Source organism: Populus trichocarpa, chromosome 2, assembly GCF_000002775.5.
Source record: "Populus trichocarpa isolate Nisqually-1 chromosome 2, P.trichocarpa_v4.1, whole genome shotgun sequence".
In the NCBI taxonomy this organism is placed as follows: domain Eukaryota; kingdom Viridiplantae; phylum Streptophyta; class Magnoliopsida; order Malpighiales; family Salicaceae; genus Populus; species Populus trichocarpa.
In genome coordinates this window covers 13,950,193-13,966,774 of record NC_037286.2, presented here as the reverse complement: position 1 = coordinate 13,966,774, position 16,582 = coordinate 13,950,193, and the positions used below count along the sequence as shown (strand labels likewise).

The 16,582-nt window shown below is 31.9% G+C and overlaps 2 protein-coding genes across 2 annotated transcripts; both read left to right on the top strand.

Moving 5' to 3' along the window:
- The first annotated feature begins 891 nt into the window (after nt 1–891).
- Nucleotides 892–1,997, top strand: LOC7487739 (UMP-CMP kinase 3). Its single transcript, XM_024594213.2, has 4 exons — nt 892–1,335; nt 1,525–1,605; nt 1,684–1,759; nt 1,972–1,997. Exons 1-4 carry the CDS (start codon nt 1,138–1,140, stop codon nt 1,995–1,997), a joined length of 381 nt encoding a protein of 126 aa, XP_024449981.2. The 5' UTR covers nt 892–1,137.
- Nucleotides 1,998–7,000: 5,003 nt separating this feature from the next.
- LOC7487738 (protein IQ-DOMAIN 17) lies at nt 7,001–9,753 on the top strand. The gene is made up of 5 exons (XM_002302634.4): nt 7,001–7,347; nt 7,464–7,781; nt 7,925–8,170; nt 8,348–8,485; nt 8,582–9,753. Exons 1-5 carry the CDS (start codon nt 7,225–7,227, stop codon nt 9,425–9,427), a joined length of 1,671 nt encoding a protein of 556 aa, XP_002302670.2. The 5' UTR covers nt 7,001–7,224; the 3' UTR covers nt 9,428–9,753.
- Nucleotides 9,754–16,582: the final 6,829 nt, after the last annotated feature.

Sequence of the window (16,582 nt, the reverse complement as noted above, 5' to 3'; positions counted from 1 at the left end):
TATTAAAAACATAAAATAACAAAGAAATAAAAATCATCACAAATATTAAATTAACAACAAAAGGTCTAAAAAATCAAGAGATATAAAAGAGAAAATAGAAAAAGCTTTTAAACAAGCATACCTTTTAATTTCAGCTAATTAACACAACCGATGTTATTAATTAACCGGAGAATAATTGATTCTTGTTTTTCTAAATTTGAGAGAATGGTGAGGCATAATACAAAATTTTAAAATCTACAAGTTCTTTCCTCCTGCATTTAAAAAAAAAAAAAAGAACTGTTGGCCAACGGCTATAAAAATAATTATTGGCCAACAGTCATTTGTCTTTGCCATTTCTACAGGAAAATATAGAAATGGCTCTTCACATAACAAATAGCTAAAATAGCTATCTGTTTGCCTCATGCGTTGGAGTGAAGAAATAGAGAAACAAAAGTTAAAAGGATAATTTTTAACATTTAGCTCTTCATTTAGCTCTCCCGTTAGAGATGCTCTAAGTGTCCTCACCATATTCCATAACCAGGAAAGGGAAGAATCTCAAAGCTGGAAAATTTAATAAATATCAAGAGTATCTATAATTGAATTTCTTTGTTTCTATTCAGTAATATTATTTTGATAATTATTTTTTATTTTAAAAAATTATTTTTAATTTAAAAATACTAAAAAAATTAAATATTTTCTTAAAACTCAAAATCTATGTAAGATACGTTTGGACGAAGAAGAAGATTGTTCATGGGAGGGGTTGGTGGCTATTATTATTTGTCTTTTTCACCAACCTTCTCATGATTGAAATGATTGCTGTTGTTGTCATGCTGCGATCGAAAGAGAATAATTCTCATGCTCCTTACGATAATGATATAATTTCTTACGGTGAAAAACGTGACCACACACACTATCATCACAGGCCAATGTCTTGCCTCTACGGGTTGGCAAAATTTTAGTAATGTGATCCTCTATGGCAATGAGGCATTTATCATCGATCTTTGTTCTTACGATTTGCATTTATTTTTTCCAAGTACAACCGAACAGGGCATACCTGTTTCTTGCTATTTTTATCGCTGTTGTTATATTGTTTTGCTGGTCATAAGTTGTCAGCTGCGTTCTTCACAGATTGTTCTTTATTTATACCAGAAAGTTTGTATGTTCATAAGATTCTTTCGCTGTACTCATTGTTTCCATGAAAAAATGATTCGAAGCTTCACGAAAGAAGTAAAAATTGTCCCTTCTGAGGTAACTGTGAAGCTTCTACAACAGGCAAGGCAGCACAGTTATAACAAGAGGTTTATCATTGATGGGTTCCCACGCAATGAAGAAAATCGTACTGCATTTGACACCATAGTTGGCTTTGAAATGATATCAATTCGTTTGTCTCTATTATCTGCTGCTGCTTCCATCACTTCCTAATTTTAAGATTCCTTCCTTCCTTCCTTCCTGCAGTTGTAATGATTCTGCGGCTCCTTCTAACTTCCTATACCATTTTTTGGTAGGAAATCTTGCAATTTTTTCGTTTCTGTAATCATGCTGAAGATGAAAATCGAACCGGCATTTGTACTATTTTTCGATTGTCCTGAAGAGGAGTTGACAAAAAGTACTCTGAACAGAAACCAGGCTAGTTTGTTGCACATTCTTGTTGATGAATCACTTCCTATGCGCGTCTTTTCATGACTTTCTTATTTTCTTTTGAAGGGGAGGGTGGATGATAACATTGATATCTTAAGTAAGCGACATAAAGCCTATTTTGAAACAACCTTGCCCGTAATAATCACTACTTTGTTTGTCTGGTTGTCTTAAAAACATTAAATTGTGTTCATATAAAAAATAAAAAAAATATTTATAAAAATATTTTAATATATTTTTACGTAAAAACTACTTTTTAAAAAAACCCTCGGTAATATGAAACACGAACATCAAAATACTTTTTCTCAATGTGATGTTTGGAGTCGGTGATTCAAAATCCCTTCTGTCTTGGATATGGTTATTATGAAAGCAGAACTAGATAGTCCTGAAATTTGTTTTCCTTCCAGTACTTCGGATATTTTACACGTTAAGGATCGTCTCCATACCTGATTTGATTCCTTTTCTATCGATATCATGATGGTTATTAATGTTTGTATCTGCTGTCTTAGATTGATGATCAAAGATCAACTGATAAGGTGTTTGAGGATGTGAAGAGTGTTTTTTCCAAGCTCAAACCAGTAACCAGGGTGGGTTCAATGAATTAACGAGATATCCTGGATTTTGCTTAATGACAATAGATTCCTGTGTTTACAGGTCAGATCTCCTTTTCAACTTGTAGGATGAAAACATGATTTTAGTAGTAAATTGGTGGGAAAAGAAATCTCTAAACATCTTAGTTAGAGATGATGAATTCTAACCATGGTTAAAGAGTTTGGAATTAAAGCAAGAGGATATGATGGTTGTTCTCATACCCTTTCTGATGCCAGAATGATTAGAAAGTTAAGAGTTCCTTCATGATTTGCTTTGGAGTTGCTTTAACGCTATGAAGCATGAATGTGGACAGTAGAGGGATTAATTTGGATCCCTGTATAATTCGATTTTTAAACTTTCGAGACTCTTGACGCCTATGAACCAGTAATGAATATGTTGTTACAGTGGTAGCATTGTTCATATCATACGGAAAAAGAAATGAAAAGAGAATGAAGCAACAAAGAACTGGTAATCCAGTGATGTTTAATTTGGAAAATTATTTCTACATCCATATGATTGATGACTTCTTTCTGTTGAGTATACTTTGTCAGCTAACAGTCATTCTGCCACTATTCATTGAATTTCATGATTTTGACCATGCTTTGGCAGGTGACAGCCAGCTGAAAGGGGTATCGGTGTCCCAAAATCGTCGAACACTTTGGGTTTACACATCTTTGTGTTGGGGAACTTTTGGAAGCATGTCTGGATCTGAAAATGGGTTGGCATTTACCATATTTTTGCTTTTTGTCTCTCTTTGAGGATTAGGCTGTTATTGTTCATTATCATCTTCACAAGGCCATTATTGTTTTAATTATCATTCTTATGACTACTATTACTTTGCTGGCCACAACGTATTTGGCTGCACTTGTAGTAGATGTGTGCCTTCTCTGTGCCATTCTGTGTTCATAGCATTCCACTCTTATCACTGCTGCAGCAGAAAAAGGACAAGATAGGAGGAAACATTCTCCCTCCGAAATAACCATGGAGCTTCTTCAACGGGCAATGCAGCAAAGTGAGAAGAAGAAATTTGTCATCAATAGGTTCCCGCGTATTGAAGAAAATCTTACTACATTTGAGAACAGTGTAAGATTAGAATCTTACAACGTCGACTCACAGTTGAATTATCTGCTTAAATAAATTCATATTGGTGCAATTATCTGCTTAATCAAATATGATTTCCCTATTAATATTAACCAGTAAACTAAAACTGTTTCTATTACTGTTGCTAACACTCATTTGCATTGTGGACGAAACAGTGCAGATTAGAGGTACCTTCTTCTTCTTTTTGTCCTTGGCTCGTTATTTGTTTCGGCCCCTCAAATTTCTTTTTCCGTTTCGCCTTTTACTGTTATGTCTGGATGAGTTAAAGCCTGCTAATTTTCCTTTCGGATCAGATGAATCATCGTGCTCTTCGTGTTGAAAAATACTTCACCCTTGAATTGATACTTGATTTTGTAAAATCAAATTTAATCTTATTGATCAAAAAACTTAAAATAACTGAGGTTAGTTATATTTTGACCACAAATAAAAATCTAGTTTACTGTCTAGATATTTTTTTTTATGAAGGAAGAATCATTAAGGTGTTTTTAAGTTTTTATACCATTAAAAAAAAAATTAAAAAGGAGATCAAGGCTAAGAATTTTTTTTTGTTTAATTTTGAATTTTTAAACCAATTTAAAAATGTTTTAGGATTAAAAGGTTGGTTTATTAAGCTTCTCATTATGTTTATCAAGTAAAAAAAATAAAAATTGATTTTTCTAACAAATCAAGCTCAATTTTTCAATAATCTCTCCAATGTACAGAGACTAAACCAAAAGACTTGTCACCTCTCCAGTTGAAAAAAAAGTTTTTTTCTTATTGCTTTTGTTTTTATTCAATGTTCTATGTTGGTCATAAAAAAATTGTTTTGTGGTAAAAAAATCAAAATTACAAGAATGATAATAGAGACATTTTTTTTAGAAAAAACATCAACTCTCCTATAGTTAAAATAAAAAAAAAATGATGAAATTATAAAGGCTAAATGTAATTTTTTTAAAAAAATATTTTTCTCCTTCACAATTTTATTCTTAGTCTCTCATGTGAATATTTATTTTTATTATTATATAATTAAATAAAAAATAAATTTTATAAAATAAAGCTATGTCATAGGTTAGATTGGTTAACCGTAGCCATTTGAAAACGTTTTGGTGGTTTTGAATACAAAAAAATGTTAAATCAACATCTATTGGGGATTTGTTTTAAAATCAAATGGAGTTCTAATAGATTCAACCAAGTTCTTGATTCGCTGGCTAGATGAATTGAGTCAACCCATCATGTTTAATTTAAAACCGAACACTGAGCCAAAAGCCAAGTTAACTGGTCAGCATGCTGGCCTGCCGAGCCGAATCAGAAAAGTTGCCTGCGACAGCTAACTAGTTATATCTAAGTTGCAAGATGAGGTTCTTGATTGTTCGAAGTCACTTATCTGTCAAATCAGAAATATCAACAAGAATTGGATGATTGTTGAAACTTATTTCCTTATAACTTGATTTCGTCTTTGATGTTCTGATGGATAATCTGCAGAGTCTATCTATTTCCTTGGATTAATGCCCAAGATCAGATGAAGAGGTAAATTTGAGGATATCAGGAGTACTGTTTTCTCCGAGCTCAATCCAGGAAGCTGGGTGGCTTCTACGAATCAATAAAATATCCTGGAATTTGCTTCATTACTTGTACCTTGAACTCAGAGTTTTCTGGTACTTTTCCTATGATTCAACTGTTTTCCCCAAGGATGAAGATGCACTTATTTGTTAGTAGCATTCAGTAGCAAAAGAGACCTCATTTTGATGGTCAGTTTTCTCCGAGCATTCAAAGTAGAAAATGAATTTTTTTTTTTTTTTTATGGAAATTGCAATTATTATCGCTTTTGATTTATAAGTTGACAAATGAGTAAAATTCATACTTCGGAGGGGGAGCACTTTGTCCTCGGTACCATGACATGAGAGTTGATTTTGTGGTCTCGGGCAAATTAAAAATCCTGTATTTTTTCTTCCAAGATTCGTTTGTTGGATCCAAGGAAACTGGGTTGTGGCATCCAAACTCCTTTTGTTTTTTGTGCTTCCAGTAGCCTGTTTGCACCCCTCGCATTTTCTATGAGCCCAGAGAAACAAAGACGTGGATATAACGTTTCGTTTGGCTTTGTTTATTCGAAAATATTTTTTTAAATGATTTTATAAAATAGTATTTTTAGAAAATAGTTTTTTTTTCATGTTTGATGGTATTATAAAAAATAAATTAAAAAATTATTATTATTTTTTGTCAATGCCGTAAAAAATAATATAAAAAATAACTTATTAATATTTTTTCAAATATACTACAAAAATAAGAATCAAATTTGATAAGTGAAAAAATTAAAGGATGATGAAATAAAAAAATTAAATTTATAAATTATTTTAAATGAAAAAATAAAAATCAAATCTAACCGTTAAAAAAGTTGAAAATGGATAAAATTATTTCAAAAATTATTTCAAAAATTATTTCAAATAACACAAGTAACAATCAAAAGAATATATATCAAATAAAACAAATAAAAAAAATTAATATTATAAATTATCTCAATAAAACAAATAACAATAAAAAAATATTTAACCATTTCACTCTTTTTAAATTTTAGATGAAGGATTTTTAAAAAAAATTAGATGAAAAACAAATTTAACTAATTTTTTTCTTTCACCGTAGAGTATTTTTTCATTTTCAACTTTCTTTTGGATTATTAAACATTGAAAAGTGAGAAAAATGGTTTTAAAAAAAGTTGTTTTTTTCTAAGAATAAACGGTGCCTAAATTCTGAGCTACATGGCACTGGAGCAGGATTGGTGAAGATTTTAGGTTTAGATAACCCGAGCACCAAAGATTTTAGTGGATAAAATAGTTTTACCGTTCCGGCTATATGTTATGATTTTAGGAAATGACAATATAATGTATTTTAATGTTGAGCAATAAGTGGGGTAATTCGTTGCTAGTAATTGATTCATCCAACACTAAGGACATAAAAATCTTGAACTCTGACAATAATTTGGAGGCCGAGGAATGAAATCTAGTCTCGACCAGTCATGATATGATCGAAAGCCATTCTTACGTCCCAATTCATAGAGTTGTGAAAAAGAAAAGAAATGCTTTCTCGTAACAACAAGAACAATTACAAACAATGAAATTAAAAGAGTAAAAAAACGAAGCAGCAGCAGAATAACCTCCAGGGAGGGCGGCATCACCATTGATTTTAGTGAAAGGTTGTCCAAACCGTGAGCTAACCAAAACACCTGCCTATTGACTGAACTGTGGTCCATCGACTACCAGATAATCTTTCACCAGATGCTGCTTTCACGTGATGCCATGCGAGGTCACTTTATCCTTTCTTTTTTAAATAGAAAGTGTGTGAAACTCAAAAAAGTTTAAATTGAAAAAGAAAGAACCTTTGTTCCCCCGATTAAAGCTGTTTTTGGTGCCCTATGCAATTCACCCTCCCTCTCCCCTCAACTTGCACTCCCTCCCTCACTGTACTGTCAACGTTCTTCTCGATAACACTCTGTTCCTGATCACCACGTTCTCTTAGATACTTAATTATATTTGTGTTTGTGTCTGAATCAGTCCATAGATGGAACAATTTAACGTTGACGGACTCACTGACACTACCATTACTGTCTCCTCCATTTTCATGCCATAAAAATACACCAACTTAATTTTAACCTCACATGAAAAAGAAAAAGAAAAAGAAAAAAAAAATATATATATATATATAAATAAACGTTCAAATTAATAAATACGTACACACGTTACATTCTATATCGATGTTTAATTTATTATTCTCACAGCCCAGCAACTTCCCTCAGAAAGACGACACACATGCTAGCTAGCATCAGGCAAGCAAGACCCCATCATCCTTACCTCAATTTTCTGGCTCTTTAGGATATAATCTTTTTCTAGAAGGGGTTGGTGTAAATGCAGCAGCTTGGTATAACTTAACCTACTTATCTTTAATCTGATGGGGAAGAAGGGAGGTAGCTCATGGTTGACTGCTGTGAAAAGGGCGTTTAGATCTCCAACTAAAGAAAGTGACAAGAGGGCTACTGGGGTTGGCCATGACCAAGAAGAAGATGAAGAAAAGGTCCTTTCTTTTCGCCTCTCTTTTAATTTTATCTATTGAAAACTAACGTCTCGTTGTTTCTCGATCTGTTTTTTAGTTGTAATGGCTGACCCTTTTGTGGGCTTTTCTTCTTGCAGAAGAGAGGGAAGAGAAGATGGTTATTTAGGAAACCTACAAATCAAGAAACGGCGACACAACAGAACCTGTCAAAGGCAGGAAATGTTAAGGCATCCCCAGGTGGTGGTGGAGGTGCTCCAGCAGACCATGTGTCGGCAGCTGCAGCAGCTGAGCAAAGGCATGCAATTGCAGTAGCAGTTGCTACTGCAGCTGCAGCTGAAGCTGCTGTAGCCACTGCCCAGGCGGCGGCGGAGGTTGCTCGGCTCACTAGGCCTTCATATCATCCTAGAGAACATTATGCTGCCATTGTCATTCAAACAGCTTTTAGAGGATACTTGGTAAAAACCGAATATTGCACATACATAGGAATAGATGCTATTTTTTTTCCTCTCTTGCATTGCAAATAGTGAAAAGTCATTCATGAATTATCAATATTTGTAGTGATTAGAAGAGATGGTGTGTTAATTTGTGGTGTGTGTAGGCAAGGCGGGCTCTTCGTGCACTTAAAGGGCTAGTGAAGTTGCAAGCTTTAGTAAGGGGACACAATGTGAGAAAACAGGCCAAGATGACCCTGCGATGCATGCAAGCTCTGGCTCGAGTGCAGGCTCGAGTGCTTGATCAACGCGTGAGACTTTCACATGAAGGCAGCAGGAAATCTGCATTTAGTGACACCAATAGCGTGCTTGAATCGCGATATCTTCAAGACATTTCAGATAGAAAATCCATGGTAATTAATTTGTTCTGTTCTTTCTAAGCATTGCTTAGCATTTCAATCTGGTCATACCTTGCTTGAACTTAATTCAAAGCAATAACAACGGTTTTCTACTAATTAATGACCTTATGATTTTGTACTTTAAAGCTACAAGAGTCTAATGTAGTTCAGTGTTGAATCAAATTTTGACAGTCAAGAGAAAGCAGTAGCATTGCAGATGATTGGGATGATCGGCCACACTCCATTGAGGAAGTCAAGGCCATGTTGCAACGCAGGAAAGAAGCTGCGTTCAAGCGTGAAAAGACCTTATCTCAAGCTTTCTCTCAGCAGGTTCATTTCTTGCACTTTTCTCTGCCCCTGTTTTCTGAGTTGTTAGGAGTATAGCTCATGGCTAATTGGTTCAATTTTTTCAAACCCATGTCCAAGATATGGAGAAATGGCAGAAGCCCATCAAATGGCAATGAAGATGAGCTCCAAGAAAGACCACAATGGCTTGATCAATGGATGCCTGCAAAGCCATGGGACAATAGCAGCAGAGCAAGAGCTTCAACTGATCAAAGAGACCCCATCAAAACTGTAGAAATTGACACCTCCCAACCTTATTCATATTTAGTTCCTAATTTTAGAAGAACAAACCAAAACCAACATCACCAACACCAGAGATCCAATTCATCAAACAATGGTGTGGCACACTCTGCTCCTTCTCCACTCCATAGAGCTCATCAAACTGCTCCACTCCACCACTCTCCTATCACACCCTCCCCATCAAAAACTAGGCCTCTTCAGGTTCGTTCAGCTAGTCCACGATGTGCAAGAGAAGATAGAAGTTGTAATTCCTCTCAAACACCAAGTTTAAGGTCCAATTATTTTTACAATGGAAGTTTGAATCAACATGGAATCAGGGGTGGTGCTAGTGTTAGTAGTAATGGTAATGCTACATTGCCAAATTACATGGCTGCAACCGAGTCTGCCAAGGCTAGATTGAGATCACAGAGTGCACCAAGGCAAAGACCATCAACACCAGAACGAGACCGGATTGGGTCTGCAAGAAAACGGCTTTCGTATCCAGCCCCCGACCCTTGTGATGTCGGTATAGTTTATGGCGGTGCTGGTTACGGCCATGGTTTAAGGAGTCCAAGCTTTAAGAGCGTGAGCGGTTCACGTTTGGGTGGACTAGAACAACAGTCTAACTATTCTTCTTGCTGTACGGATAGCTTTGGTGGTGAGCTTTCCCCTTCTTCAACTAACGATCTTAGGAGGTGGTTGAGATGATTTAATAATGCAGTTGGTGGGCTAGCTTACTGTGAACATGTGTTCAAGTGTTTTGTGATCAGAAGTGGTTGGGATATAATGGAGTGACTGACCAGAAGAGTAAAGATAAGTTGAGTTTTGGATAGGTGGTTGGGACTTGGATATTCATTGTGTTGTGTGTTCTTCTCTCTCTCTCCTTTTTTGTTTTATTGTTTGTTTGAGGTGATTTGTGAGGCCTCCTAGCTCAAGATAATTCCTGACCATTTTAGTCACTCATTCCCCGTAGTAAACTGATTTTCATATGTCTGTATATATTTGTTTGGAAATGGATTAATTGTTGTTTTTTATTTAATTAGAAATGTATTAAAATAATTAATTTGAAATAAAAAAATAAAATAAAAATTATTTTTTTTTAAAATCACTTTTAAAATGTGAAACAAAATTGTATCTAGCTAGTGCACAGAAGTCCTACCTTAATTGAAGCAATCCATATATGAGAGACTAAGATTACAGAAAGAAAAACCCGAAGTTTTGTTTTTTCCTTATCTTCTAAAAAGTGGTTTTCGACTTCACTGGAGGGTGTGGTGTGTGGGAGAACATTTGAGAGAGTTGAAGTGGCAGTTTTTTCAAGTTTCAATTATCTCTCATTTAATTGTCTGTGGGGCTCCGACTTGAGTGAAATCATTATATCAGGACGGCCTTGACATTCGAGAGAAATCCCCAAGAGGAGGCGTCATGTTGATTTATTTTGGATTCGTGCTAGTTAAGGTTGCCAAACCATCTGCAGCTCGCCTTTGCTACACGGTGCTTCTAAGATGCTGGTAGGTAACGTGGCTGTGGGTAAGATTTATCCGCAGCTACATATATCAGTGTTTGGTAAAGTAAGCAAAACTAATTTTGCTTTGTAGAACCCACTAATTTTTGCTGTCCAGCCGCAGGATTGGAAAAGTAGTATTTTGCTGCTTCTCGTGGGTATTTTTAAGGAACAGTGGAGCCATGCTCCAATAGCTCCACTGTCGCACTGTTCAGTTTTTTCTTTTTTGAAAAACCAGTGAGAAAAGTTTAGTTTTTTTCCCCCAAAAAAAACCAGTGCAGTTAATCGTGAACAATATTTTTTTTTATTTTTTTAAAAAATTAGTTTAAGGTAAATTAAATTTACTTGTACTGTAATCTCAATTTTATTCCTGATAATATTTTATCTAATTTTATTGCACGCTCAAAAAATCATGAAAACTGTAATTTTTGTCGAATGACTTTTGTACGTAATGAAATGGTAAATTTTTTTTAAAAAATTGTGTTTTACTTGAAAAACTAGTATTTAATTGTTGGATAGATTTCGTATGTAATGACATTGCACATAGTTTAATGGAATAATAAAAAATATTTGATATCAATATTATTTATTTCATGATGTAATAACAGTAGTTAAATCTACAATATTTAAATTAAAAATCATTAATATTAATATATATATATATATATTAATTATTTTATAATCTCAATTTGAAAAGCATTTTTTTAACCAAACACATTAAACTATCTTTTGTTCTACCTCAATTTCAACCACAGTTTTAACCAAACATATATTTTTTCAAACCAACCTCAACTAAAAGTACTTTTTATAAAATAATTTTTTTAAAACCAACCACAACAGCAACCGCAATACCAAACACACTCTATCGAACACTTTTTTTTAAAAAAAAAATATACCTATTTTTCTAAGATGTCATGCCACCTTTGTTTTTTTTTTTAAAAAAAAAAGACTTCATTAAACACTTCTGTTTTTAAAATGTACCGAAAATTATGTTTGGTAGTGTGGTAGTTTTGTGGTTGTAGTTTGAAAAAAAATTATTTTATAAAAAGCACTTTTGGTTGAGGTTGGGTTGATATTTATATATATTTGGTTAAAACTGTGGTTGATTGAACAAAAATTAGTTTAATGTGTTTGGTTACGAATGCTTTTCAGATTAAGGTTATAAAATAATTAAAAAAGATATATATTAATATTGATGATTTTTAATTTAAATATTATAGATTTAACTACTGCTATTACATCATGAAATAAATAATACTTTATATAAATTCATCCGACAAGGACTACAGTTTCTATGGTTTTTTAAGCGTGCAACGAAATCAGGTAAAATATCATTAGGAACAAAATTGAAATTACGGTCAAATTTTGTAAATGTTACGCCATCATGTGATCTCCTTCTTATTTATGCAGTGTCATTGAATAATGTTAACCACTAGTTTTTCAAATAAAACACAATTAAAATTTTAAAAAAATTGGTTATTTTTACTGGGTCAGACCCGGTCCAATATATTTAGATTCAGACTAGACCGGTCCAACCATTAAGAATGGATTCAGCCAAACTATGCAAAGTGAATTAAAAATTCACTTTGAACAATTTGGGCTGCAGAGTGAATTATAATTCACTCTACACTGTTCACTTTACAAAAGTAAACAGTGCAGGGTGAATTATTTACCTGCAAAGAGATGATATGGAATGCAGGCAATGAAGCAGCAATTTTTCACTTTTGTTAAACTTTGAGGCACAACCGCAAGTATGGTGGATTCCACCAAAACAAAACTCCGTTTTTTAACTTAACTGAACATCAATAACTGTTACAGACAATCAATCTCACCCGCAGTTGCAATGCCAAACGGGCACTAAGAGTGGGAAGCACAACTCAAATGAAGAGGTGGTGTAGTGATACCTATATAATGGAGCCTTTCAAATGACGGAGATCGGAGAGTTGCCTCATTTCTGCACCTCTGCCCTTCAAATGACGGAGACCCAAGAGAGTGGATGGTGGACATCAGGCTTGTGTATCGAGAGGCTAATGCATCTGCTGATGCTTTTGCTAACAATTAGGAAATGAGACTGTTTTGTTTTTAACCCCTCCGTACCTTGTTAGTGACCAGTTGTATTGAGATCATACTTGTGTAAGGGACTTTAGAGCTTGTCGATAATGTTGAGGCCCCATTTGTCAAAAAAGAAAAAACTGGACAACTATGTAGGAACCAACTATGAGCAGCACCTTGAGTAGGGATGATAATTTCACCCAAACTTAAAGAATATCAACTTGAATGGGTAGAAGATTTTTAGACCTAATAGGATTTGGTTTGATTCGGTTCAGGCTTGGGTAAAATTTAGAGGTAAAAAGTTAGGTTTTGAGTTAGGTATGAATTTTGGTTTGCTTAATCCGAACTTGACCAAAAATAAATAAATAACCTTAAATCTTTTAAAAAGTTACATATGTAGACGAAGCTAATTATGTACTATGTACAAAATAGTACTAAATTATAATATTTGAGCTATGAATACCTATTAGGTATATGAAACCTCACTAGGTCGGGATATCAAAAATTCATACATGTTCAAGTTTGAATCTGGTTTTGGATAGTTATTTTGGGTTCTGTATGGATATGTATAGTACAAAATATAATACATGGGTATCTATTGCCTTTCATATCATTATATGAAGATTTATATTCCATTTGATGATGCAATTCAACTTGTTTTTAAATTGTTTTTTATTTAAAAAAATTAAATTATTTTTTTAAAAAATATTTTTATATGTTAATGTCAAATTTTTTTTAAAATATATTTTTAATTAAAAAGTATTTTTACAAAAACAAACCCACACTAAACCATGTGCCATGTTCTGTGATACTTGGACCTCGAGGGTATCTTCTTGAAATGGACTAGGCCTGCCTCGTGCTTTTTCTTGGACCCTCTATCAGTCTTATTAGGCTTTATGTCTACTTTAGTAATTGTATTGAATTCCCAATTGTACTTTTGGGTTCTAGAGCTTTAATTAACGATACAAATTTACCTCCGGGTTTTCAATAAACTAATCTAATCGGTTCAAGCCTGTTTAAAAGTATAGTTACGGTTATTTTTTAAAGTATTTTTCATTTAAAAATACATCAAAATAATATTTTTTATTTTTTTAAAATTATTTTTAATATCAGCGCATCAAAATGATTTAAAAACACACAAAAAAAAACATTAATTTGAAGCAAATAAAAAAATTTCAATTTTTATCAAAAGCACTTTTAAAACGTAAAAACAAATAGGACCGAATCATCTTGTCTGCCACCGCAGAGGTTTGTTTTCTTTAAAAAAACAATCAAGTGAATTTTAAGTCAACATAATGACTCCTCATAATATATAGGCCCAGTTTGAGAGCAAATTTGGTAAGAATCGACGCAACATAGTGCAATCAATATCGCAACTTAGCTTATACAATTAAAATCTTGTTTGATTTTTTTAAAGAAAAAAAAATTAAAATAATCTCAACTCAATGCTTTTTTTATAAATAAATATTAAAATAATAGTATATTAGATTAATTCAAGAAAAATAGAGTTACTTTGCTCAACTTGTGACTTAGAATCAAGTTTAGTAACCTTGTTTCTTGAAATTTATTTTTTTTATTTAACCTATTAATTATAAAAACAAAAATTCATAGGAATAATAATGAATAAAATCATCATGAGGAACCTAAAATTTATTTTTTTATTGAATTATCTCTTAATTATTTGTACAAAAAAATGTTTTTTTAATTAAAAACCGGTTACTATCTAAAGCAACTTTAAAAATAAAATTAAGGCAATGTCTCAATATGCAACATGTTTTTGAAGGAAAAAACAATAAATGTGATAAAATAATGTAAAACAATATATCAAAAAAAGTTAAAGAAAAGTAACTTTTTTTCAATTAAATATCCATGAACAATCTTTTATCTCTTATTTTTACATATTAGGTACACAACAATTGAAAAACAAATTGTCAGCACCCACCCTATAAATTTAAGAACCAAGGCATAATTGAAAAGTGATATCAATATCATGTTAAGGTATTTTTTTTTATTCATAATGCATTTCAATGAAAACCTAAAAAAAATAATTTTTTTAAAAAAAATAGAAATGGACCGAGCGTTTGGGCTGAAGATCTGGGCTTTAACGCTTGGACTTTTTTTCTAAAAAACAGATGACATGTTATCCATATTTTATTTAAAAACAAAGCAAATGACGCGCTCTCTACTTCTCAATTTTTGAACCACTAGAAAGGTGGTTGGGAAATATGGATGGATTTATTTGGAGCCAAAAACTTATTTTTAACCTATTTCCACTTTAAAGCACCCTTATAAAAATTTGTCATGCCATGTTGTCACACTTGAACATAAATGTGACTCTTTGAAATATATATATATATATATATATATATATATATATATATATTTTGGAGTCACACTTGGTAATTAGATAAAATTAGAAATCCTAAAAATTAACACTGATTATAAAAATTCAGGTAAAGAATTAGTTATACGAAAAGAATAACGTCAGCCTTACTATATCCTTTTAAATAAAAAGTTACTTTCATTATGTGTTTTTTCAAAAATTTATCTATCTTTTTAATTGCCATGAAATATTCTAATTATTTTCAAATCTTATTTACAATTTTTTTTAATTATTTTTAGGGAAAAATTCAATATCAATCCCTAGAAGTAAAAGACTTGGAACCCTAAGAGACTTATAATTTAGATAATAAATCTGCCTATGAAAGGAGAACCTAGCCACTAGAAGTAAGATTTAATACAACTCTATAATTAACTATGGGAATCAAACAAAAACAAATAAAAGAAAAGGCATTCATGTAAGTGATAAAATCAAAGGAACATACCTTTTTGAGAGATCACGAGAGACTATTGGTTTCTTTGGTAATGAAAGCTTCTCGTTTACCTACATAAAACTTTATGCTCGCTCCTTTCTCCTTTCCTTTTTCTTTTCTTGTCTCCTAATCTGTGCTATTTATAGGTGTGAGAATGGCTAGAATCATGGATTTAGGCTATGTTTGATTCCCGGAAAGTAGTTTCTGGAAAACCACTTTCCAAACTTTCCTGTGTTTGTTTGTTGTTAGGAAAGTTGGTCAACGGAAAACACTTTCCAGTCAACGGAAAATTTAGCTTGGTTTTAAGGAAAGTGTTTTCCTAGAAAATTTAGGCGGAAAACACTTTCTGGAAGTTGTGAAAAATTTAGAAATGTCATATTATTTGATGATTATATCAAATTTAGTCCTTAAACTTTTGATTGCTATATATATTTTGTTTTGAATATTTATTTTTAATTTCATCTCTTAAAATTTAATTTTTATATTAACCTTGGTCCTTATTTTTATAATTGTTATTTGTTTTTCCCTTATTATTTTTTTTATTGAAATTTTTTATCTATCAAATTTGATCCTCATTCTTTTGATTGTTACTTATTTTATTTGAAATAATTTATGAAATATTAATTATTATTATTTTAATTTCTTTATCTTTTATTTTTTTTATTTTTTAGATTTGATCTCTATTATTTTGATTATTATTTATTTTATTTAAGATAATTTATGAAATTATATTCAATTTCATTCTCATTCAACTTTTTAATTTGTAAGATTTGTTATTTATTATTTTAATAAACTTGAAAAAAATAAAATATTAATAAATTATTTTCCAGCTCATTTTCCATTACATAACCAAATATTGGAAATGTTTTCCAACTTATTTTCCATTACACTACCAAACATCAGAAAATAATTCACTTTCCCAGAATTCACTTTCCTGAAATTCACTTTCCAAAAGAAAACTACTTTCCAGCAAACAAACGAGACCTTAATTATGAGAATCAATTAAAGATTGCTAGATTTTTTGGGCAAAATCCCGTGATTAAATTCTAGGATTGAAATTTGATAATAAATCAATTATTGTTGGATTTTTAAGGCTAAAATTCTGGGATTTCATCTGGGAAAGAAATAAAAAAGGGGGTAATGTTTACTTCTTATTTTTTAATTTTATTTTATTTTATAAAAACAACGTCGTTATAGGGAAAGGTTGAGAATTCAAATTGGCCCTTGATTTCTATACTTATTATTATTATTATTATTGTAGTCCTTCCCCTTTTGATTTTTTAATTTTCATTCAATTAGGGTTTTAATCTTTGATTTTTCTTTTTAATTTCACTCTAAATGATTTAATTGAACCCTTTAATTTTTCCACTTTTCCCAATTTAATCTTTGGGTTCTAAAACTGTTTATTTTTGGTTAATTTTTCCATAAATTATATTTTTCTTTTTCAATTTCATCCTTGGTTGAATTACTTGAAACCTTGACTTTGACCATTTATTA